Genomic DNA, 23,586 nt, shown 5'->3' with positions numbered 1-23,586 from the left:
TGGCTGCATGTGCTTGGATAACTGTAGGGGGGAGCATGATGGGGGGGATGATGATGCATCAGTGACTCAGCTTCAGCTGTCAACTATGCTGTTTGTGTGTTTTTGGTGTGTAGTTCATGTCTTGTCTGCAAAAATTGTGACTTGCAAAATGTTCTTGACGATCCTGCTTTCTTTATGTCTTTGTTCCCACATCACTTTTGTTTGTTTTTTTGACACACAGATACACAAACGAGATCAAATAACATCATAGATGCAAGGAAGTATTCATAAGACATTAAGTGCCTTTGGCTGCAAGAACCAAAATGACTCTTTTATAGAAACGTGGAATCAAACCTCTACGAAAACCATCCAGTACCTGATTGACATCTTCCTTCCTAACTGCCTCTGTACCATCTCATTTTTTAATGATCCTCTGTGTTCCCCCAGGTCGCGTTGGCCAATGCCGGGCCCCTTGCAGACACCTCTTGGTGGCAGCAGCAACAGTAGTTCATATGTGAGCCTGGTACCAGGCGCCTAGCCAGCGTCCATGATGCCCTCATCCACACGGAAGGGCGTGCCCAAAGACCCCGAGCTGGCCGACCTGTTCTTCAAAGATGACCCCGAGGATGTCTTCTGCGATCTCCACGAGATCGGACATGGCAGCTTCGGGGCCGTCTACTTCGTGAGTACTGATACTCAATTTAGCCATTTTTATTGCTTTTAAATCAAAGATAAGAAATGTGTTGAGCAACTTTAGGTAGTCAATAATGGTTCTTACTAGACTGAAAACCAACACACAGGTGCATCATTTGGGTTCTGGTTTTTCCATGATGGAAAGATTTGAAAAAATTATCATAAAAAAAGAAAGTATAATCGAAAACGATAAGAAAAAAACATGTTTTTGGTTGAAGATAACATGTGCTATCTTACAAAACCTAAATAATACCCATACACCGGTGTTGTACTGCAAGTTTTAGTTTCAAGACCAAATCTAATTTCCATTCATAAGCTGTAAGTAACCCTTCGCTTCAAAACATTGTTTTACTTTTAAACAGATAAACGACAAATAAGTCTTAAACCAATGTTGGATATGGTTGATGGTATTGTACCTCAGGTGGAGGAGTATTTCTAGCGTCATGAGTATTCTAAATATAATCATATTTAAACAATATTTTCACGTTACTGTATCGATATTCTATAGAACTGTACCAATCTTTTATTTTTTATTTTGTCAAAACTGTTGTTAAAAACCTTTTTATGGGCTTTTCAAATCATATTTTAATTTTATACTATACCTTTTATGGTTTATATTTCAATTATGTGTGTGTAATTTAATAATTTGATATCTTTTATTTAGAAATTAGATGAAATATAAAGGTATGTTTTATGTCCTTGGAAGCTAAAGGAACAATGAAATCTGGCGAGATCGCAGTGATGACTGAGGACGAGAGGATAGTATAGAGCTGGTTCAAGCAAAAACTGACATTTGAATATATTTTTGCTTTCAGTTATTTTCAATCAAACAAAAGAGTGAGACAATTACAAATTCAGTGTCATCTAAAATCTTTATTTATTTTGATACACTCACATTATTTAGTTTTGTGAGTGTATTGTATCGAATCTTATCGTGAGATTAGTGTCTGCGATCAAAAGCTTTAGGTAGTGACGCGAGGAACCGATCGTAGATGCAAGAATTGAGAAAGGCTTAGAAGCTTTGTTAAGTTGACTTAGCTCCTGCATCAAGTAAGATCTTCCAGGTATGTGGGAGGAGGTCCTGGGGCAGACCCAGAATGTGCTATTAAGATGTATAGGTTATCTCAGAAACCTGACGATCTGGAGGAGGTTTTGGGTGAGAGAGTAGTCGGTTCTTATCAAAAAAATAAAATTATTATGATTGCAGATGAGAAAAAGAAAAGTTAAAAGTTCCAAGTACTAATCCATCATCTGAAGTCGAGGCTCTATCGAAAATCTATCGACTTTAAAATGATAGATAATTGTCGCGTGAATGAAAGACTCTGATAAACGACGAGTGGCACTTTAACGTTTAACTCTGATTTTCCGTAACAGTGTGTTCACTCTCCATGTTCATTCATCCATTCAATCACACACACACACACACACACACACACACACACACACACACACACTGTTTTCGGGGGAAGATCCCGTCTCAGCGACTTATCTCGTCGTCTCTAATTACCCATCAGGCCTTTGATTCAAAGCTGACGTCCGTCTCTGATCGCACATTTTCCTGGTGTGTGATCCGACGGGCAGAAGAAGAAGAAGAAGAAGAAGAGGAAACATATTTCATTATGGTTGCCGATCTGCGTGTGTACACAACAGAGTGTGTTGTTAAGGAGCCCCCCCCCCCCCCCCCCCCCCCCCCCCCCGCTGGGCCTGCACGCTTGTTACTACGCCTTGAGTGTACAGTGTGCGGAGTGAATTATCCCCCACTAATTATTTATACACCTCTTTTCTTGCTCCGAGATAATTACCCACAATGCCTGTATGCCTTACATTCAATCCCTCCACTCTTTCGCGCAAAGACACGGACAATCGTGGCGATCAAACGAATCCTCTCCAGCTGGGAATTTGGCGCTTCCCGCTGCTACTGTAATTCCTCTCGAGTTTCCAGATAAAATATGTGTTGCTAAGTGGGATCGGGCGAGAATGTAGAGGCTCGTGCAGAGGGTCGTTCTCCCCAGATGGTCGAACACATAGGAGGGTTACAGATGCATAGGGGTCGACGTCCGTGGACCAAAGTGGGCTTGTATTTGAACTGAAAGCGAACACACTGTTGAATCTGTCATTCTTGAACACGACGCAGCAAGAGAAGAAGAAATGTGGAGTTACATAGGCTTCCTTTTGTATAATAAAAACGGTTTATTAGGTTATGTTTTGTATGTCCATCCGTGAGAAAAAAAACTTGAATTGAACTTGAATATTATCTGGAAAATAAGGTAACGAAGGACAGATGACTGACTTCTCGAGGTGTTCTGGAGTTTCATTTAGATTTAGGAATGTTCTAAAATACTACCGTTACTACTGGTGCTTATGCATCCAAGTTGAGGAACTAGATGTTTTCGTTAGACGTTCTCGGGTTAATGATCTAATACTATAATAAATGTTTTCTTAAATTCACGTTTAAATAAAGAAAGAATATCACATCTTATATTTAGCTTAAAGTATATGCTCTCAGCATACAATAAATTAAAACTAAAAAAAAAAAAAAGTTTTCAGCTGGTTAGGCTTCTATGAACTCTGTTTATGGAGATGGATAGATGGATAGATGGATGGATAGATTGATAGATGGATAATGTTCATCATTAAGCAAAATATAACCTTAAGGCTCGAGTTATTATCATCACAGGTTGGCAAGAAAGAAGCCAATTGCCTTTTTAATTTACCATCAAAAGCTTAGAGACCTGTTGAAATAACCTTTTTTTTTCTGTTGAACGCTGACATGTTGGTTTTTTTTTTGGATTCTAGGCTCGGAACTCCTACTCCAATGAGGTGGTTGCTATCAAGAAGATGTCCTACAACGGCAAGCAGACCACCGAGGTAAGTACTTAAGCAACACGCCGCTCCTTGGCAGGGGTATTGATAAAATGGATACATATTTTTGGAACATATTCAAGAGATTATTAGATATTAGTATAAGTATCGATAAATAATGCACAAGTTCCAAGTAGAGATTAATGTCTGAAGGTCTTCTTTAGATCCAGGCTTCAGTCAGTAGTCTGACCTCGACCTGGCGTTGACATCATTCTCAAGGTCGTGTCACTGGAATCTCACCATCGGCTAAGTTTCGATTTTGTTTCACCGCCACAATTGAGAGTTCTGACCAGTGCAATAGCTCGGAACGACAGAATAACGTTTAGGAAAAGCTGTGATTAGGGTTTGATGCGCTGCCCGACCTCATGTGTGTCTCGGGTCTAGTGTTTATTCTGGGACGGTTAAATGACAGATTGTCAGATTCCTGACCGGATGATTGTTGGTTATTATACCGTAATAAAGTCTGTTCTCTTTCAAAATCACCATCTTTTGCTTCCTATTCGTCTTAAAAGCTGCTTCTGTTTTTCTTTTTCATTCCTCAAATTGTTCTCGTGTTTTTCTTGAAATGTAAGAACATTCATGAGTCACTTTTCCAAGCAGACTTTGACACAACAAGTCTCTTGATTTTTCATTTTTAAATATAACCACTTTGGAATTGATAAATTGGGATTTCTATCGTTTTAAATAAAATGTTAAAAAGCTGTAGTAATTCACCTTCACATGTCATTGAGAACTCTGGACAGGCATCAATAATCAAACTGAGATGAAGAACTTTAACTATAACTCTTGGTCAGTGTTCAGCTGTTTTGAACTGCTATGGTAAGACTGGAAACTTTCCTGAACTGAAACTAAACTTTAGTTTTTCACTTAAAAAAAAAAACGTTTTATTTGTCTCACTCCCTCCCAGTGAACTTATTGCTGCATCTGTGTGCATTAAGTTGATTTAATACGTGCTTGGAAAACTTTTTTTTCTCTTCTTTTGGAAAAAAAACTTGCTGAAGCATTTGCAGAGTTGTGGTTTTTAGTTATTCTGTGTTACGCCTACCAGAGGAAGAAGATAAGATCTGACGCCCTACTGTCTGCCGCAACTATACATATCTATATATACCTAGTTATTGTTCAGTACAACCAAAGCCTAACATGGTATCATCATGAAAATAAATAGAAATACATAGATCAACTTTAACAAAGAAAAAACTTTATTAACATTGTTTTTTGTCTTAACACAAAAGACTTGGAGTGCATCAATTTGCCTGAAATGTATAATATAATAATAATTAATTAACTTTATTTTACCAACTCGAATAACTTGATACTGAGCAATACATTGAATAACTATTATAGTTATTTTTAATCAGAAAGCAAACGTTCGCCGTTTTACTGCTAAAGTAGTATCACAAAGCGTGATGATTGTTGACAATATTTCACTGGTTTATCGCTGAAAACAAACGATGTGTTTGTAATGTCTTTAAGTGATGCCTTAACAAATTCAATCCTAATGCTGACGCTACCAACACTTGCAGTTAATCCACCGGCCTTTTTATCTCCCACCATAGTCACGGTGAATCTGACCGCTATGTACATATTTCCTCATCTTAGCTTTCGGGTGACTTTCCATTATCCATGATTTGAGAAGGACTGTTGTTGGCGATCTTCTCCTTCTTCCCTATTTCTCATCATATCATGTCTTCTTGTGTTCTGCAGAAGTGGCAGGACATCATCAAGGAGGTCAAGTTTTTGGGACAACTGCGCCACCCCAACACCATCGAGTACAAAGGCTGCTACTTAAAGGACAACACTGCCTGGGTGAGTCGATGCTGTTTCCAAGAACAACAACAACAAAAAAAAGGTTAAAGATAATTAACGGTGTTGTGTCTTCAGTTGGTGATGGAGTACTGCCTGGGCTCTGCATCCGATTTATTAGAAGGTGAGTCAGGTTTCTATCTTCGGTCCAGTGAGGTCTGTTTGCCCGGCATCTTGTTTGGATGTCTCTAAGACGAGTTAGATACTTGAGAGATGTTTGCTCTCAGTGGAACATCTCAGGGAACCGCCTCTTTGGAGAGATTGGACTCTTTACTTCGGCATTGAAAATTCACAAACACAAAAGACTAGTTGAAGTTTTTATTTGAATTTATCATTAAAAAATACATCTATTCCTTAGTGGTTTTTCAACCAGATGATTCTGAGCAATTGTTTCGACATCAGTTCCTTCCACCTTACTTCAAAGAATCCGTTCGTCTTCTCTTAGAGGAAAAGAGGTTCTGGTGCAATTCTGAGCGCAACGTTTCTCAATATGTCGACCTTGTTGTGTAACCGTCGATCAGTGTTCAAAATCTGATCTTCGGGGATTCTCTTCTAAATCCTCCCTGTGCTTCCCCCGTTCCTCCCAAAGTTCATAAGAAGCCACTGCAAGAGGTGGAAATTGCTGCCATTACCCACGGTGCCTTGCTAGGTCTGGCTTATCTACATTCCCACAACATGATTCACAGGTGAGTGAGCCCCGTCGACTAATGTCTTCCCCGCTCGGATTCCGCGAGCATCATCAACGCGTAATGAGACGAGAGGCGAGCGCTCGCTCCCAAACTGCAGCTTCGACGCGTGAGAAACGCTCGCCGGCGATTATACGCTTCCTGTTTGCCAACATGATGCATCCGTGAGACATGTTGCCGAAGTCTAGCTGATGCTATTGGTTTGTTTCTGACATCAAAACCACTTCCTGTGGTCTCTTGAGTTGATCTATAAAAAGTAGGTCAATCTCATTGGGGGGGGGAGGGGGGTCTAAAGTTAGTGGAAGGTCAAAATGGATAATGAAGCGGATGGAATTGTAGCTATATCTGACATTGAATTATTCATATTAATTGATTGATTGATAGGTAGGACCGCCAATCAGATGACAAGTGACTCGGGCCAACACAAGCATATCTTCGAAGAAAACGTAAAGATCCACAGCTGCTGCTAAACAGTAAATGTGTTTGTGTTCGTCCAGAGATATCAAAGCTGGTAACATCCTGCTGACCGAGCTGGGTCAGGTCAAACTGGCCGACTTTGGCTCCGCCTCCATCGCCTCACCCGCCAACTCCTTCGTGGGAACACCTTACTGGTGAGTGGACCGGAACCGGGGTCAAACTCTCGCTCGAGGGGTCAAAATGTTATGAACATGCTAATTGTATTACATGCTAATGTTAGCATGAACAATCTCAGTGTTTATTTAAGGATAACAAGCCACTGAATCCACCTCTTAAGAGATTCTCCGTCTTTCATTGCATTCATTTCCATATTCATTCATTCATTTAAAGTTATTATTTGTGACATTTGAGATATTTGCTCGCTAGAAAACATCCGTTCGGAAAGCATGCAACATTTATTGAGTCTATAAATAATTAGTTGGTATCCAACTATATCTTTTCGATCTCTGGTGGGCCACACAATAATCTGTTCTTGCAAGAACGCTGAGTTCTCCATGTTTTCTTCAGGATGGCCCCCGAGGTCATCTTAGCCATGGACGAGGGTCAGTACGAGGGGAAGGTGGACATCTGGTCTCTGGGGATCACGTGTATAGAACTGGGTGAGAAATAAAAGCAGGTCAAGGTCAAACCGTCACAATATTGAGTGGTTGAATTTAATATTTCATCAATGTTTTTCAGAATTAAAATGAACCATTTCTATATTTAAAGGTTGATTTTAAGATTTTATAAATATTTTTCTGCATTAAAATGAACCATTTCTATATTTAAAGGTTGATTTTAAGATTTTATAAATATTTTTCTGCATTAAAATGAACCATTTCTATATTTAAAGGTTGAAATTTGGTTTTATTGAATAAATTAATTCAACAATTTCTTTATTGAAATTACAGAATTACGGAATTTTGTGAATTTATTTGTATTTAAATCAGAATATTAAACTCTGTAAAAAAGAAAAGATTAAATCATTTTAAAAGTATATATACATAAACAACCTAATACTTTTACCTATACTTTTTAATATAGAAACTGTTGAATTAAATTATTCCAAAAATGATTGTCAAAGTGACCCAAAGACCGGAAAAAAAAAGACGACACAAGGGATACCAAAAACACATTTGTTTTCAGGCCTCCGGGTCACCTTGCAGTTAAGGTAACACAAGGGTTAATTTAAAATGTTCAAGATTTCAAATATTGAATTCAACCATTCAATATTCTGATGTCACTGATGTACTTCAATATTTCAACTCGACCTTCATGATTCTTATTTTTGTTTTTCTTTCAGCTGAACGCAAGCCTCCCTTGTTCAACATGAACGCCATGAGTGCCTTATACCACATCGCACAGAACGACTCGCCCACGCTTCAGTCCATAGAGTGGTGAGTGGTTTCAAAATATTTTTGTTAGACCTTCAGTAGTTTAGCTAGATGATAGCATGCTAATGCCACACTTGCTAGATTAGCTGGATGATAACATGTTAATGCTACACTTGCTAGATTAGCTTGATTGCAACTTGCCAATGCTAAAATTGCTAGCCTAGCTAGAAGATAACATGCTAATACAGCACTTGCCAGATTAGCTAGACGAAAACATGCTAATGCTACACATACTAAATTAGCTAGATGATAACATGCTAATGCTACACTTGCCAAATTAGCTAGATGATAACATGCTAATGCAACACTTGCTAGATTAGCTGGATGATAACATGTTAATGCTACACTTGCTAGATTAGCTTGATTGCAACTTGCCAAAGCTAAAATTGCTAGCCTAGCTAGAAGATAACATGCTAATACAGCACTTGCCAGATTAGCTAGACGAAAACATGCAAATGCTACACATACTAAATTAGCTAGATGATTACATGCTAATGCTACACTTGCTAAATTAGCTAGATGATAACATGCTAATGCAACACTTGCTAGATTAGCTAGATGATAACATGCTAATGCTACACTCGCTAGCTTAGCTTGATTATAACATGCCAATGCTACAATTGCTAGCTAAGCTATATAATAACATGCTAATACACTTGCTAGATTCTTTTTTAAGTACATTGAAGGACATTTTAAACAGTTTAACTGAACGTTAAACTTGCTAGCTTAGCTAGCTAATAGTGGTAGCTGCAGTGAAGTAAAATGTACCATGTAGTAACAATTTAAGTCTTTGTATGGGTCTATAAATGTAAAAAATAAAAATAAAAATAATTTTTGATATCAACCGGAGACAATTTATGACCGGAAACATTGAATATTCTATTACGTCATACATCATATTATTAGATATGAGGTAAAAAAAACATATGAGTAATAAGATAAAAATGGTTCGTTCAAGATTATTCTTTTAAAAAAAACTAAATGCCACTGGTTTGGTAGAATGACTCAACTGAGCCGCCGCCTCCTGCTGGACTCTGGCACGAGCGTCGACGTCGGTCTAAAAGCTTCGTAGGTGTGAGAGTGTTTGAAACCTGCTGGTCTAAAATAAGCTTCTCTTGCACGTCTGGTGGGACGCTCTCTGGAGGGTTTATTAGCCTCCGCCGTCGTAAGCTGCCGGACCGAGAGTTAAGTAGCACATGAGTTTCCTGCGCTTGTTTCAGACGTGGCGTCGACACGAGGAAACGGGATCTAAATCCACGCGATTAAATGTCATATTAAGCATATCTGGGGGGGCGACGCCGGCGCCGTCGCTCCGAGGGCGCGTCATGTATGTTCCGTCCAGATACATCAGTCTCGGTCTCAATATAATCCGTGTCCACATATTCTCCGGATTAGCAGCAGCAGTAAATTAATGATGGATAATTCAACGTACAGTAGAGTCGCCATCTGTCCCGAAATCTGCCGGCTCGGACACACATGCGACTGAATGTGACACCAAACAAACGACCACACAGCCTCTCGCAACTGGGACGTGACGCTTTTATGTTTCGTAATAACATCTATTTGTCAAGATTGTTGGTTAAAAAGAAAAGTTTTGATAAATAATTTTGTGTTAATTATATCCTTGGTGTGTTCTGGCACCGTTTTGTCTTTGTCTCACTCCCTCTCAGTGAACTCATTACTGTAGCTGTGTGCATTTTATCGGTTTTTATGCCATGAATCAAAATATTGGTTCAGTTAAACATTTAAAAAATGTTTTTTTTAAGCATTTTTATTTTATTTTAAATGTATCATTTCTATATTCAAGGTTCAATTTTTTATTATTTAAAATAAATGAAACAAGTCATGTATTAAAATGTTTAATTACCTTTTTTTCCATAATTAATTATTTTTACACAATTTTATATTCTATATTCAAATTCCATAAATTAAAAATGGCACCGTTATTATAAGATTTTCACGTAAAATTGAGTTGTAAAAAAATATATAATTTTACTTTGAATTATTGGAATTAGAATATGATTTCATTCATTTTGAAAATGTTAAAAATGGTTGAAAAAAAGTACTAATTCCATTGTTCAAATAAATGATTTAATAAATATAAATTGGACCTTTCAATTTCAAAATTATTAAATTAAATTATTCAATAAATATATATTATACCTTTTTATCTCGAAATTATTGAATTAAATTATTTAACAAATATAAATTCACCTTTTCAATATCGAAATTATTTAATTAAATTATTCAATAAATATATATTATACCTTTTTATATCGAAATTATTTAATTAAATTATTCAATAAATATATATTATACCTTTTTATATCGAAATTATTGAATCAAATTATTCAATAAATATAAATTCAACCTTTCAATATCGAAATTATTGAATTCAATAATTAAAAAAATAATAATTAAATGTTTTAAAAATCCAAGTTTCAACATTTGTAAGGTTAAATTCAACCAATATTCCGATTGCTCTGATATATTTTCAACGTTCAGGTTCATTGAGAACGATGTTAAATACTTGACACCTTCTCGGCTCGATACCTCGTTAAAAACTCTGGTGGGTTAACCAGACTTTACGTGTGTCATCACCAGCTGGCCACAGCTTTCCAGTGGCAGAGCGTCCGATATGACCTCATTTCCTCGGGTGTCTCCAGATGGAGGGTCAGAGTTGGGCAGCTGGTCAGCAGATCTCAAGAGAAGTGGTCGCAGGTTCTGCGCAGAGTTGAGAGTTCCCGGGCGACAGGGCGCGATTCAGCGTGAGCGGCGAGTCGGCGAGTCGTCGTCGGGGGGGCGGGGGGGGACACCAAACTCATCAAATATTAACCTGGTCGTTGACCCTTGCTCTACAATCGGCCATTTTTAATGTCCCGCCCGCTGTCAGGTTAGCGACGAGTGTCACGCAGACGTGTCGGCGCCTCCCGTGAAATCAAACCCTTTTGTTTTTCACAAAGTCAGAGCAGAACTCGTGGTGTGGTTCTCTGTGGTCGGGGTCAGTGGGCCGAGTCTTTGGTGTCGAGATCGTCTTCAACCACCGAGGGTTTACTGTAACTAGTTCCCCTTCAGACCATCTGGATTAACAAGTCTTTCTGCTCTCCTCGAGTCGGTTTCACTTTCTTAACTCTCACTCTATCACAGATAGATAGTAGATATCTACTGAATCTATTTAGAACTTGGCTGTTAACATTATGACCAGTCTATTCTAGACTTTACCAAATCAAATCGTTTTTTGATAGTTGCAGTTGAACTAGTTCTGGACTTCGTGTTTAAGAGTCTGATTCCAACTTGCTTGTTCACGGAGTTTATTACAATAGTAAAAAGAATAGTTTACTTATTATGTTTCCTAGTTCACCTAGTCTGTCTCCACTAAGTCTTTTTCCAGTCTTTCTAGGCCATGTTTACTAATAATTTACTTTTGGTTTTCATACTAACTAGTCATACTCTCTGTTATCATTTTTAGTTGACCTAATCTAGTTCTTACTTCCTGGTTCTCCATCCACTTTTGGCTTTCTTTTGTTGAAGAGCAACTAATGTTAGGCTCGACTGACTCGCATGTTTCCAACGTTGAAGTTTTCCTCTACACTAAGTCCTTCATCATTGAACTTATTACTTTACAAAGTCTGAAATTTAAGCGAACAAGAGGTTACGAGAGTCCATTAAGACGTAATAATGGCTTCACTCCTCCTCTAGCCAGCTGTAATCACGCCCCGCTTTTTTTTGTACAACGAGTACCTTGGAGGTGGAGACTTCCTGGACAAAACTCGATAATACCCCCGAAGTGTTTTCAGTGGGCGGGGCTTAAGATCATTTTATTGAAAAGAGAGTATTTGTACAAACAGACACACACTGATGATACAATAGATCAGTTTAAGACACACTTAAATCAACACATAAGTGGAACTTTTAAGGATTTACTTTAGATTTAAGTCTTTTTCAGACCATCTAGTTTACCAAGTCCAACCTAGTCTATTTCTTACTTCCTGGTTCACTTCCTGGTTTCTAACTTCACAGGGAAGTCAACCTTTGGCCTACCTTTGTCAAGAACATTTTCGAGGTACTTGTTGACCATGTTCCTGGTTCACCAAGTCCATCTCCGACTTAAAGTTAACCAATTCAATTCCGGTCTTCGTCACAAACCAAATCCTTTTAAGTCGTGTTTATAAACCAAAACTTTTCAAGTCAGTAAGACGTCTGAAGTAGATTTTAAGTCTTTTGTGAAGTCTCCTTGTTTCCCAGTCGTCCCAGTTACCGTTCAAGTCTTCCTGTTAAAGAGGAAACACTCATTTTAGAGGTACTTCCTGCCAAATACTATTTCAATTCAATTGTATTTTAAATGTCAAATCACATCAATGAGTGACTCGCAGTGTGACAGTGGTAAAGAAACGCGTCTCGTTATAAGGCAGAAACCTCAAGTAGAACCAGACAGGAGGAAGGAAATGCTCTGTGTCAGCAGGTCTATACGAGTCTTTTATCAAATGTCCTTTTCTAGTCTGTTTTTATAGACCTCCTCTTTTGGACCTCCGAGTCCAAGTCTGTATTTGTGGTCTACTGTAGCTCAAGATATGTTAGACCTCCTGGTCTATCGAGTCAGTTTTGGATTTCTAGTCCCTGGTTCAACTCCTTGGTTTGCCAGGTCTATTTCAGACTTGCTTGTTAATTCTATGGTATGATATTTTGAGTAGCTTGTTTATTGTTTATTGTTTTTATTAATATTAATTATCTTTTTCTGCCTTTGCGTGGGCAACACCATCATATTGCTATTTCAAAATGTACGTTAATCTAAAAACGGAATCGGAAATTGGACCTTCGGAGCTTTGTTTTTTGCATTTATTTACTTTTGTTATTTGTCCCATCACTTGCATCTTTAAACCTTATTATTTATACTTTTCACATAATAAGGTAAAATCCCGAGGAGTCGCTAAAGAGTTAAAATTCCCATCAGGACCAATCGAGGCTGATTATATATCGTATTGATAATAATCTATATTTTCGTCTGAGACTTCCTGCCTGGTCGGTCAGGAGACACTCGGAGTAGAGCGGCTAATAAAGAGTTCTATTTAAGGAGGACGGACGTGGACGCTCCGAGGGAGACGTCAGCTCTGACCCTAAATAATATAATTAACATCAGACGAGGGTTTATTTCTGGAGCCTCCGAGTCGATCCGAGTGTATTTTTAGAGCGGCGTCAGTGGCCCGCGCCGTGATCGCTCCACATCTTTACGTAACCTCTTGCTCCAACGTGGCGGCGTCCGATCGCCACACACTGACTGACTGACTGACGCTCGCCATCTCACCGCAGGTCCGACCCCTTCCGGAGCTTCGTGGACTACTGCTTGCTGAAGATCCCTCAGGACAGACCCTCGTCGGGGGAGCTGCTACGAGTGAGTGGTCCCCTCCGCGCCGTGACCTCACGTCCTGTCTCGAGCGTATGATTCAGCGCCGCCCACGCCGCCCACTCCTGCCCCGGGAACCCAACGTCCCGCCGAGAGTTGCTCGTCCTTTTGTTGTTCCTGGGAATCATGCGGGCGCTTTTTTTTTTTTTTTACTTCCTCAAACAAACACGTCACGTTAAAACTGGTGATTCTCTCTCATCTTTATTTCATTCAGGAGCTAAATTTAGAAGTTTTTATCCACGGGGCTGGAGTGACTCACTTCTCAACCCGGCGAGTGTTCGCTGAGGATCAACAACAGGAATAGAATCGGATTGAAAGAAGCTCCTGTTTTCTCTAATAGTTTTATTTTGAAGAATGGCAATTCGGGTTTTAGAACTTTCTAGCTTTATCTTCAATACTCGTGTTCTATTGGTCCAGCAAACGGTGGTAGGTCGAAGGCGGCAGTTGCGTTTATTGCCATAAAGGCTGATGAAAAATGAACCTCCCAGGAAGTGAAAACCGACCAACAATTAAAAGGCAGGCTATTGCAGCTGGAGACACTTCAGTTTTCAAGACAAAGCAATTACACTGTTCTGACAGTAGAGGGAGCAAGACAAAAATGTCTTTCTTCGGCATGTTGTGCTACTTAGAGATTCTGAAAAATACTGAAACTAATTGAGGAGAAAATACATTTTGATTCATGATTTAGTCAATGGTGCGTTCAGGGACTTGTGGGACATTCCAGAGTTTAATATTTCAATAGAAATCACAACAAAATGCCTTTAATATGCGTTTAACAGCAACAAAATTTGACTGGTTTGTTCAGTCTGACAAAGGTTAATCTGTAAAAGTAGGTGAATCTGCCAGGAGGGGTCTAACGTTAGCGGAAAATCACAATGGTGGATCAGAGATTCAGAATTCTGCCTCCGTTATTCACTTTAAACGTTAGATAGCAAAATGACGAGTGATGTATTCAGGTGTAAATAAGTCAGAGTTCTTGTGTGCGGAGTCTGCGGTCCCAGAGTTAAGAGAGAACCTCAGTCATCCAGGAGAGACTCGGAGTAGAACCAATGCTAATCCTTATTGTCGGGATCTCTTCTTGACCAGAAAACATCTAGAGAAGTTCAGGGCTCTTTACTTCAGCTGCTGCCCCCGCGACCTCAGATGACGGGAAGAAGATAAACTGAGTTCAGAAGAGTTTTTATTTTGAACTCTGCAATTCCTGACTGCCCCTGAACGCATCAAAGACGGAGAAAGGCAGAGAGATTTTCAGTATCTCCGATAATCCCATCGACACCTGTTTTAATCTGTGTTGGCGGTTCACAGTATTTCCTTCTTAAATCCTGCTTAAGTGTTGAGTGACCTTTTAACTTTCTCACCTCCTCACCCTGACGGCGAAGCGAAGGTGCGGCTCTGGAACTTAATCCGACCCGATCCGGGCCAAAACTCTAAAGAGTAGAAGCAGGAGTCTCAAAACACAAGAGCGTCAGTAGGTCAGCGTGGAAGACGATGAAGTGGCGACAAAGACGACTTACCATGATTTGCCCTCTAGATCTTGATCTCAGTCTTCGCCGTCTCAGACACACACACACACACACACACACACACACACACACACACACACACACACACACACACACACACACACACACACACACACACACACACACACACACACACACACACACACACACACACACACACACACACACACACACACACACACACACTTGTCCAGATCGTGACGGTCTGTTGTAGGATAATCAGGTCACTCGTCTCTCTGCGTGTTTACATCACTCGCAGTTTAATTAATATCGTTAATAATGGAGTCTTAACCATCCAGTGACCCACAATACGTTTCCGCTCCGTTCAAAATAATTTCTATAAAGACTCGTTTAATGTTACTAAATTAATAATTGACAGTGTGTAGACAGTCGGACTCAAGAGCAGATTTATGGAAGATGTTTTATACGTTGGAACCTTAGAACTTGAAGCCATGAGTCATGGACCTGCTTCTTTACTGGGCACAGCAATTATCATTGTATTATTATACATATTGTTTATACGCTTTTATATAAATAGATATACTTGCGTCCACAAGGGGGCTCTGACTCACAAAAAAAGAAGAATATATATTTATTCATATTTATTATGTATTATTATTATATTTGCATATATATAACTTTTTCGTGAGGGTAATGTTAAATTAAAATAAAATTATGTCAAGTTTATATTCAAATATAATCTTTAAATATCATGAAGCAAATAATATTGTGAACATGTTCAGAGAATTGTCCGAAAATAGACATTTAAGGAGGATAGTAGATCTACAGGGTGACTCACAAAATAGAAGAATATGTATTTATTATATATTATTATTATATTTATTATATTTGTATATGTAACTTTTTCGTGATGATAATGTTAAATAAAATAACAATTTTATACTTAAATATAATCTATAAATATCATGGAGTTAATAACATTGTGAAAATATGCTGAGAATTGTGGGAAAATTGACATTTCAGAAGATAGTAGATAAAGTCATTGAGACAAAAACATGCATAATAAAAAAGGGTAGCTGTTGAATAAGAGGATGTTGGGTTGGTTGTGCTAAATAAATCGTGAGGTGTTTGAAGAAAAGAAGAAAAATACATATATACGTATAGATATAAATATTCTCAAAATATGGTGGAATTTTCTTGAAAGAAAGATAGAACCTATCTCTTTACCTTAGAACTGAATTTTTTTTTTTAGAACTTATTCTGAAGTGTTTCTTATCAGCTCTACCTTGTTATACAAGAATAGTACTTTCACGTTCCTTCAATTCCATGAGTCACATGATTTAAAAAAAAAAAAAAATAACATCATAATGAATTAAAAATGTTCTATTTTATTCTTCCGTGGTCTTCAAGTGGTCTTCCTACAATTATTTTCACCAACTTGACTTTAAACCTTTGTCACTGTTGTTTTTATTTTATTTTTTCGAACTTAAACAACATAATAGATTCTTAAAGATGTCCTGACCTGGACTGGCATCATCGCAACATTTGTTTGTTGATCCAAATGTGTTCGTGTGAAGCGGATTCGAGCTCAGCGACCCACAGGCGCCCTCTAGCGTCGCCGTGAAGCAGAGTTCCAATGTTTACAAGCTGATTTATTAGAAAACGAGTCAAACTGTTTATATTTCAAAGTAGGTTATTGTCTTGAACTGTGTCAAGACACTCGTGTCCCTCCCCTCAACAGTTTAAGACGTTTAACTACTTTAAATTGCCATTTTAAGTGTTATTTGATGATTTTAATTCTGCTCTTATAGATAATGAACACCCTCCCCCCAAAACGATTGATCTCTTATTTTATTTAGATTTCCCGTCTTATTTTAAAGAAGTACTTTTTTTCCGTTTCATTAGTTTAAACAAATGTCAATTGTTGAATTATTTATTAACATTTTCCAAAAACAACATATCTATTTTTTCAATGTAAAATAGTTTCACATCATTTATTTAATACCCTCTCATTAAAACAGTTTCTTAACATTGACTTTTAGTTAATTATTTATTTTCAATGTTTATCACTTTGTTCGGAGGGTATTTCACGAGATATTTCTTTAACTTCCTGACTTGAAAGGTCTTTTAAAGTCTCCTTGTTTCCCAGTCGTCCCAGTTTTAACTACATTTTGCAACTAATGTTCAACAACAACATTTAAAAAATCCTATTATATATTTATTTGTGATATATTTATTTTTAATGACATATATTTTGCTGTTATATGACATTTTATTTCGTTTTAAACTTGTTTTTATTTTGTTCTAATTTTATTTTAAAGTTATTCCTCCGTTATATGATCAATAAATCAGACGATTATTATGTCGTGTGTTTAAAAACAACTTTATTTTCATTCGCAGCATGACTTCGTGCGTCGCGAACGCTCGCCGCGGATCCTCATCGACCTCATCCAGCGGACGAAGGACGCGGTGCGCGAGCTGGACAACCTGCAGTACCGCAAGATGAAGAAGATCCTGTACCAGGAGAAACACAACGGACCAATGGGGGAGAGTCAGGAGGAGGAGGAGGTGCGTGACATACCATGATGGTCCCGGCCAAGTGTTGAGAAGTTTGGTCACAAAGTTGTTGTTTTTTAACGTAGCCATCGGTGCAGAGATCTAGGTCAACGTTAGTTTATGATGATTTAGTCGAGAGGACTCTGTTCTAACTTTGTCCCTGGACCGGGTCTGCAGGACAGCGAGGCGGCCTGCAAGATGAACAGCCTGGGCAGCAACCACAGCATCCCCAGCACGTCGGTCAGCACCGGCAGCCAGAGCAGCAGCGTCAACAGCATGCAGGAGGTTCTGGACGACAGCTGCTCCGACATGACCATGATGCACCCGCAGGACTACGGCAGCACCCTGGACTCGTCGCCGCTCACCAAGCAGGTGAGCGTCCGAAAGGGAACACGCCTCCTTATATGGTCGTATCCTCTCACCCGCTTTTTAAATGTTATTAAAAACTATTATTTCCCAGATCAGGAAGTGATGGGTCTTGCACGTTAATTCAGTGTGAACTGGACAAACCAGCTGTAAAAAGAAATGTATAAATGAATCTCTTGGACAATACTTAAGGAGAACCTTAATGGTCAATTAAATGCACACAGCTGAGTTCACTTAGAGGGAGTGAGACGAAGAGAGCGTTGTGAGTAAAGAGTTTTCCATAGAGAAATATATAGAGTTTTATTGAGTTAGAAAGTGAGTCTGAAAGTGTATTTTATTTGAGTTAGAAGATGAGTTTTTCATGTTTGAATTTTACTTAAAACCTTTAAAAATAAATATTGGTTAAGTTTCGGTTTAAGAATGTTGAAGTGTTTCAATTAGTTCTAATCCATCATCTGAGTTTGATTGTTATTGTCGGTTTTTTTCCATGTAAATACAGTTTTATAAAGTAAAATAGTTAAAATGTTCTTGGATCCACTCAAGAGTTCTAAAGGTTTTATTTGTCGTCCCTCGTTCAAACGAAATAGACTTGAAAGTTTCCAGACTTGATTCATTTTGAGAGACATTCTGGAAAAGGTTGAAGGTCATGAGGTCGTCTGTGATGTCACTGCATGGTTTAGTGGTTCATTACCAGACGATTAAAAGTCTCGGAACTAAGACGTTAAACTGATTAGAGACGACAACACTGCGCTTGTGTTCGTTACAATCAATATTTTGTTGAAGGGAAAATCATTGTTGCATCTTTACTTTCTTTCTCTTGATAAACAAGTTGAATCAATTAAAACTCTTTAACTACACAAAACTTTTTTTTACAGATTTCAAATAATTCAGTCTCTTATTATTTCTATGATTTTTTTTCCATGTTAAATAGTTCCACATCATATTGGCTACACTCTCTCTTAACATTAAGTTTCAATTAATTCATTGTTTTTTCACATTATAAAAGTAGTTTTTCTCTTTTGCTTTATGAGATGTGTGTATTCTTCATTCTACCAATTTAACACTTATATTGTTATATTTTTCACATAATATTCAATATTAAAAAGCTTTTTTTATCCTTTTATATATATTTTTATATATTAATTCAATATACTTTGCTGTTATTTTGTATTTTCTTTTCATTATGAACACATATTTACTCACAGATATTATACACTGTTGTTCTTATTTTGTTTTTATTTTATTTTCACAGTAGTTCCTGGATTATCAACTATAAGTGACAAACCTATGATATTTAAATCATATTTTTATTTTGTCATGTATTTATTACGCTTTAAATAATTTCAATAATAATTCAGTCCTGATTTCTATGAGCCATCATGATCATACCTAAAGCAACGCGAGTTTGTAACTACACAATTAGCTCGATGGCACCGTCGTGCTAATGCCTACGTAAAAAAAAAGAAGAAGGTTTTTAAGTAAATTTAAAGGGGTTTCGGTTTATAGTATAAATAAGTGGTGTTGGTGGTTATGTTTTATGTTATCTGGGATCATTAGTTGTCATTTCTTTAGTTAAGACTTAAGTGTGTCGAGGAACATTTGCAAACGTGATGAAACATCCACGTCGTTTCAAAACCGCGTCCGCAGCGAGCGCAGGAACTTCATCGCGGTTTGACAACAATACGCGACTGTTCCTCTCGCTCGCCGCCGCCTGGGAAGAACCGTCCGCCGTCTTTTCACCAAAGTGACATCCGTCGACGTGTCGCGTTGAAAGTGGCACAAAGAGAACGTGGCGAGGAGGAGTGACGGAACACTGACAGCCATCTTTGAAGCTGTGTGTGCGTCTGTGTGTGTGTGTTTAAATATGTAAATGTAGTGTGTGTCGATGATGAGTGTGTCGCTTGTCAACACGTGTAGTCTTTGTCTGGGAAGCGTGAACGGTGTCACTGACGGTCTCCAAGTCTGGTGCCAAATATTACGGTTGCCACGGTTACCAAGGGGGGGGGGGGTAGTGGCGCTAAACAATAACACACACTAAAACCAGAAGTCTTGACCACGTCGTCGATCCGTGAGAGTTAGTAACTCGAGGGTTAAGCCGTTAACTGACTAGATCTTTTCTTCAGAGGACAACATGGCTTCGAGGAACATCTTGACTAAGTTTTGATCTTCTTCAACAATCAATCATGTTTCCAATATCCATAGTCTGACCTCGACATGTGTTTTCCGGGGGCAGGACCATCAGTACAACTGGGACGACGGGATCCACAGAGACCACCGCTACACCCTGTCGGACAAGAGCAGCTACTCTCAGAACTACAAGAACCAGGGCCGCTTCGCCACCATCAAGTCGGCCTCGCTGGTGAGTTTGAGACTCTTATCTTTACTGTCTTCTATTGGCAGAGTTTCTCCTCACAGACATTAAATTATGATATTTATTTTGTAACTGTGAATCTCTTACGAAAATTTTGTCAAAAATTTTCCCTCTGTGCCGCTAGCAGTGTTAGCCACGAGCTAAGCTAAAAAGTATAGCTTTAAGCTTAAGATGTTCTTCACTTAACATTACATTTGAACAATAATTTATAGTAACACTGTCCATCTATCACAAAGTGGTAAGAGAAGTTATGGTCAAGGTAAGTGAAGGTTATTTCTTAAGAGCCTGACCATGAATAGCTGTGAAAGTAAGAACCAGAATTTTAAAATTTGATCCTGAAAGAAACTGGCAGCCAGTGAAGAGTTTTAAGGATCAGAGAAATGTGAGTTCTTCTACTAGAGCAGGTCAGAAGGGGCCACATATGGCACTTTGCCTGCATTTATGTGGCCCTTTTGAGGTCAGTAGAATTAATTAGAATGATCGAGTAGAAATGGATTTGGCGGCTTCATAATGTGGCCCCTGAGGAATCGCAGATCCTTCTAGTTGCTAACTAAGTACCAAACAGAGCAAATATAAATTAAATAATTAAAAATAAATAAACTAAAAGTATAGTAGTTGTTCGCTTGTTATAGATTTTCTATTGTTGTTGATATATTTGAGATCTTTTTACTGTATTATTTTTATTTTAGTTTTATTTATATATTATTTATGTTTATTCATGTTTTTATTTTTTTAATATGTGTACTGTATGACCTCATATGGACATACATTGCAGATCAGTCAAATACATTTATCTGCCTGATTGAGACCATGGCTCCTGCGAGGGTTTGAGTGATGTCATCTACAGTTCCTGGTGTCTAATCCTCATGTTTGGGGGGGGTCTTGTTTACCTGCGGGGGGGTCACACGAGGACACGTACGGTAGAGAAACTCTCAGTTCAGTCGAGAGATGATGTCACGTCCTCACGCTCACATCTCGATAACATCCATCATCCGTCGTCTCTCTTTTCCACGCTAGTCCATCGTCCTCCCAGTTCTTCCAGTGTCTCTCCCGCCCTCGTCCGTTGTCATGGAAACAAGCTCCAGTAACTGTTAAGAAGTTGTGTGAATGAGAGAGTGTGTGTGTGTGTATGTGTGTGTGTGTGTGTGTGTGTGTGTGTTTACCAGTCCGTGACCCGGCGCTTTTTAATTGTCCCTTTTCGCCGGCGGATTTCACGACTCCAGAGGGTGTCGTGAATCAGCGAGTGAGTCTGTGCGAGTGTGACCTCTGCGCTGATCACATGTTTTTATTTATTCTTTTAATTTATTTTTATGGAAGTTTTTACACGAACATCTTTGAATGTGCCTTCAGCTAATGATCACAAATTCAACTGTGAGTAACAGACGTGTCGAGACTCGGGATGCTAGTTAGCATAGTTAGCTTAGCCAAAAAAGTAATTACAATTATCAAAGGGAGGGTGAATAGTTTCATCTAAAACAAGTATCATCCTGGTGATCATGAAATGAAAGTATATGTTCATGACCAAAGCCTTTTGTGGGCACTTTGAAGGGAGTTAGGGAGGTAAAAGTTAGCTTTATCTATGAGACGAGCTAATTCTACCGACGTCGTAAACCAAGTAGCCTCGCCTCTTTTTTCAGAAACTTGTCGAAAATATCTTTACACATGTTTTATCGCAATTTTATCGCAACTTTATCGCAAAATACTGCCCTTTTTTCCTTTCCTATAATATTTAAACAGCTCTGCATTGAGAAAATAATTTTGCCATATTTTTTTTTTTTCTCAAAATTTCAATAACGTGTATATAAAACAATTTGATTCTTTTATTTTCTATAAACATGTAAATATTCAAAGCGTTTTTTTCAGCTTGAGTTGCATATACACTTCCGGCCGCTAGATGGCACCAGTCATTACATACTCCGCAGCTAAAGGAACAATTACATTTCCTGTAATAACTGAGGACGAGAGGATACACCAACTCTAGCAGCTTTTAGAGCGGATGTTTGGTATCATTTTTAATTCCAAACGAAAGGAAGCGGTTACGACCTTGTTAAGAGTCATGTGGTCGTGAATCGTGATACCTGTTGTATCATCAGAGGTCATGTGACACTGGTTCACTGCGTTGATTTGTCAAGTCAAGTTCTTTTATTGTCAAATATGCATGTATTGAGACATACAGCATAAATTAAATTGTGGTCCTCTCTGACCCACGATGCAAAACATTGTACTTATGACGGCAGACAAAGACTTTCATTCAGACACTCGGGATGATGTCAGGCGAACGCTCCGCCAGGACTTTTCTCCCGTCTGTTACCTGGAATTTGCGATTTGATCGGCCGATCCTTCGACTGCAGAGCGAGTTCAACGCCAGGCCAACGAGATGTTGAAAGAATCGGCGTCGGGCCTCCAGCGTCTCTCCGGTGTGTGGCGGCACCGGCGCTGAATAAAGGATGACATCATCCTTTTTCTTCTTCCTCCTCCCAGCGCTGTGGCCTTGACTCGCCCAGACTGGAATCAGCAGGTAGAAGGAGAGTCGGGGAGGGAGGGAGGGATCCAGATGGTGAGGCTCGACGGATCGCTGGAGGAGACGGAGGTGCGAAGACGTGACAAAGAGAGAGATTTTAGGAGAAGCCGAGGCGAACCACGACGCTTATGTTTCTGTTAGAAGTTCATGACGGTTCATTCTAAGCATGTTTGGAAGCAAATATCTGCTTGATTGGCTGTTTGGAGTCACAGATCTTTGAAGTATGTACTGTTTTGAGTATTGTTTTGATTGTTAAAGCGCTTTGTGACCCTGGTCTCGAAAAGCGCTATATAAATAAATATTACTTACTTACTTACTTACTTACATGGGTCATTCTACTAAAAACAATAATCAAGGACATTCACATACGGAATGACGAAAAAAATGTTTTCTTATCTTACATATAAATTCCTAATCATAATTACTTCAATTTTAGATCTCCAGATTTTACATGTAATCTTCTACATGTACAAAAAAAATTAAAGTGTTACAAGGATGGTAACTTATCTGATGCTAGCATGCTAAGCTAGCTTACTATAGCATTCCTTTAGTTTAACAAATATCCTTTTAACTCCATGTGTTACAGCATGGGTGGACAGTTACCGTATTTTCCGGACTATAAGTCGCACCAGCCATAAAATGCATAATAAAGAAGGAAAAAACATAAATAAGTCGCACTGGAGTGTAAGTCGCATTTTTGGGGGAAATGTATTTGATAAAATCCAACACCAAGAACGGACATGTCATCTTGAAAGGCAATATAAAATAAAAATAGAATAGAGGCAACAACAGGCTGAATAATTGTACGGTATGCTTACGTTACATGACACAACTGAGAACGTGCCTGGTATGTTGACGTGACATATTAAGAGTTATTCAGAGAACTATAGCATAAATAACATGCTAACAAGTTTACCAAACCATCCGTGTAACTCCAAATAACTCAAATCCAATGAAATCTTCATCCTCGGTGTCACTTTTAAACAACTCCGCTAACTCCGGAGGTAGAAGATG

General features: G+C 38.6%; 1 protein-coding gene across 1 annotated transcript in view; it reads left to right on the top strand.

Annotated features, from left to right (window-relative positions):
• Nucleotides 1–23,586, top strand: part of taok3a (TAO kinase 3a) — a 76,063-nt gene that overhangs the window by 38,889 nt on the left and 13,588 nt on the right. Inside the window, exons 3-14 of the mRNA XM_087790314.1 lie at nucleotides 427–661; nucleotides 3,469–3,540; nucleotides 5,239–5,340; nucleotides 5,416–5,461; nucleotides 5,927–6,023; nucleotides 6,521–6,634; nucleotides 7,008–7,099; nucleotides 7,783–7,876; nucleotides 13,181–13,262; nucleotides 17,159–17,326; nucleotides 17,492–17,686; nucleotides 19,914–20,039. Coding sequence (XP_087646440.1) covers nucleotides 527–661; nucleotides 3,469–3,540; nucleotides 5,239–5,340; nucleotides 5,416–5,461; nucleotides 5,927–6,023; nucleotides 6,521–6,634; nucleotides 7,008–7,099; nucleotides 7,783–7,876; nucleotides 13,181–13,262; nucleotides 17,159–17,326; nucleotides 17,492–17,686; nucleotides 19,914–20,039 — 1,323 coding nt within the window. The 5' untranslated portion in view covers nucleotides 427–526. The remainder of the gene's footprint in view (nucleotides 1–426; nucleotides 662–3,468; nucleotides 3,541–5,238; nucleotides 5,341–5,415; nucleotides 5,462–5,926; nucleotides 6,024–6,520; nucleotides 6,635–7,007; nucleotides 7,100–7,782; nucleotides 7,877–13,180; nucleotides 13,263–17,158; nucleotides 17,327–17,491; nucleotides 17,687–19,913; nucleotides 20,040–23,586) is intronic.

This window comes from Callionymus lyra, chromosome 1 (assembly GCF_982586985.1).
Source record: "Callionymus lyra chromosome 1, fCalLyr1.hap1.1, whole genome shotgun sequence".
NCBI classification, from domain to species: Eukaryota; Metazoa; Chordata; class Actinopteri; order Syngnathiformes; family Callionymidae; genus Callionymus; species Callionymus lyra.
Note: the sequence above shows the minus strand (reverse complement) of the source record. Positions and strands in the feature narration are given on the sequence as shown.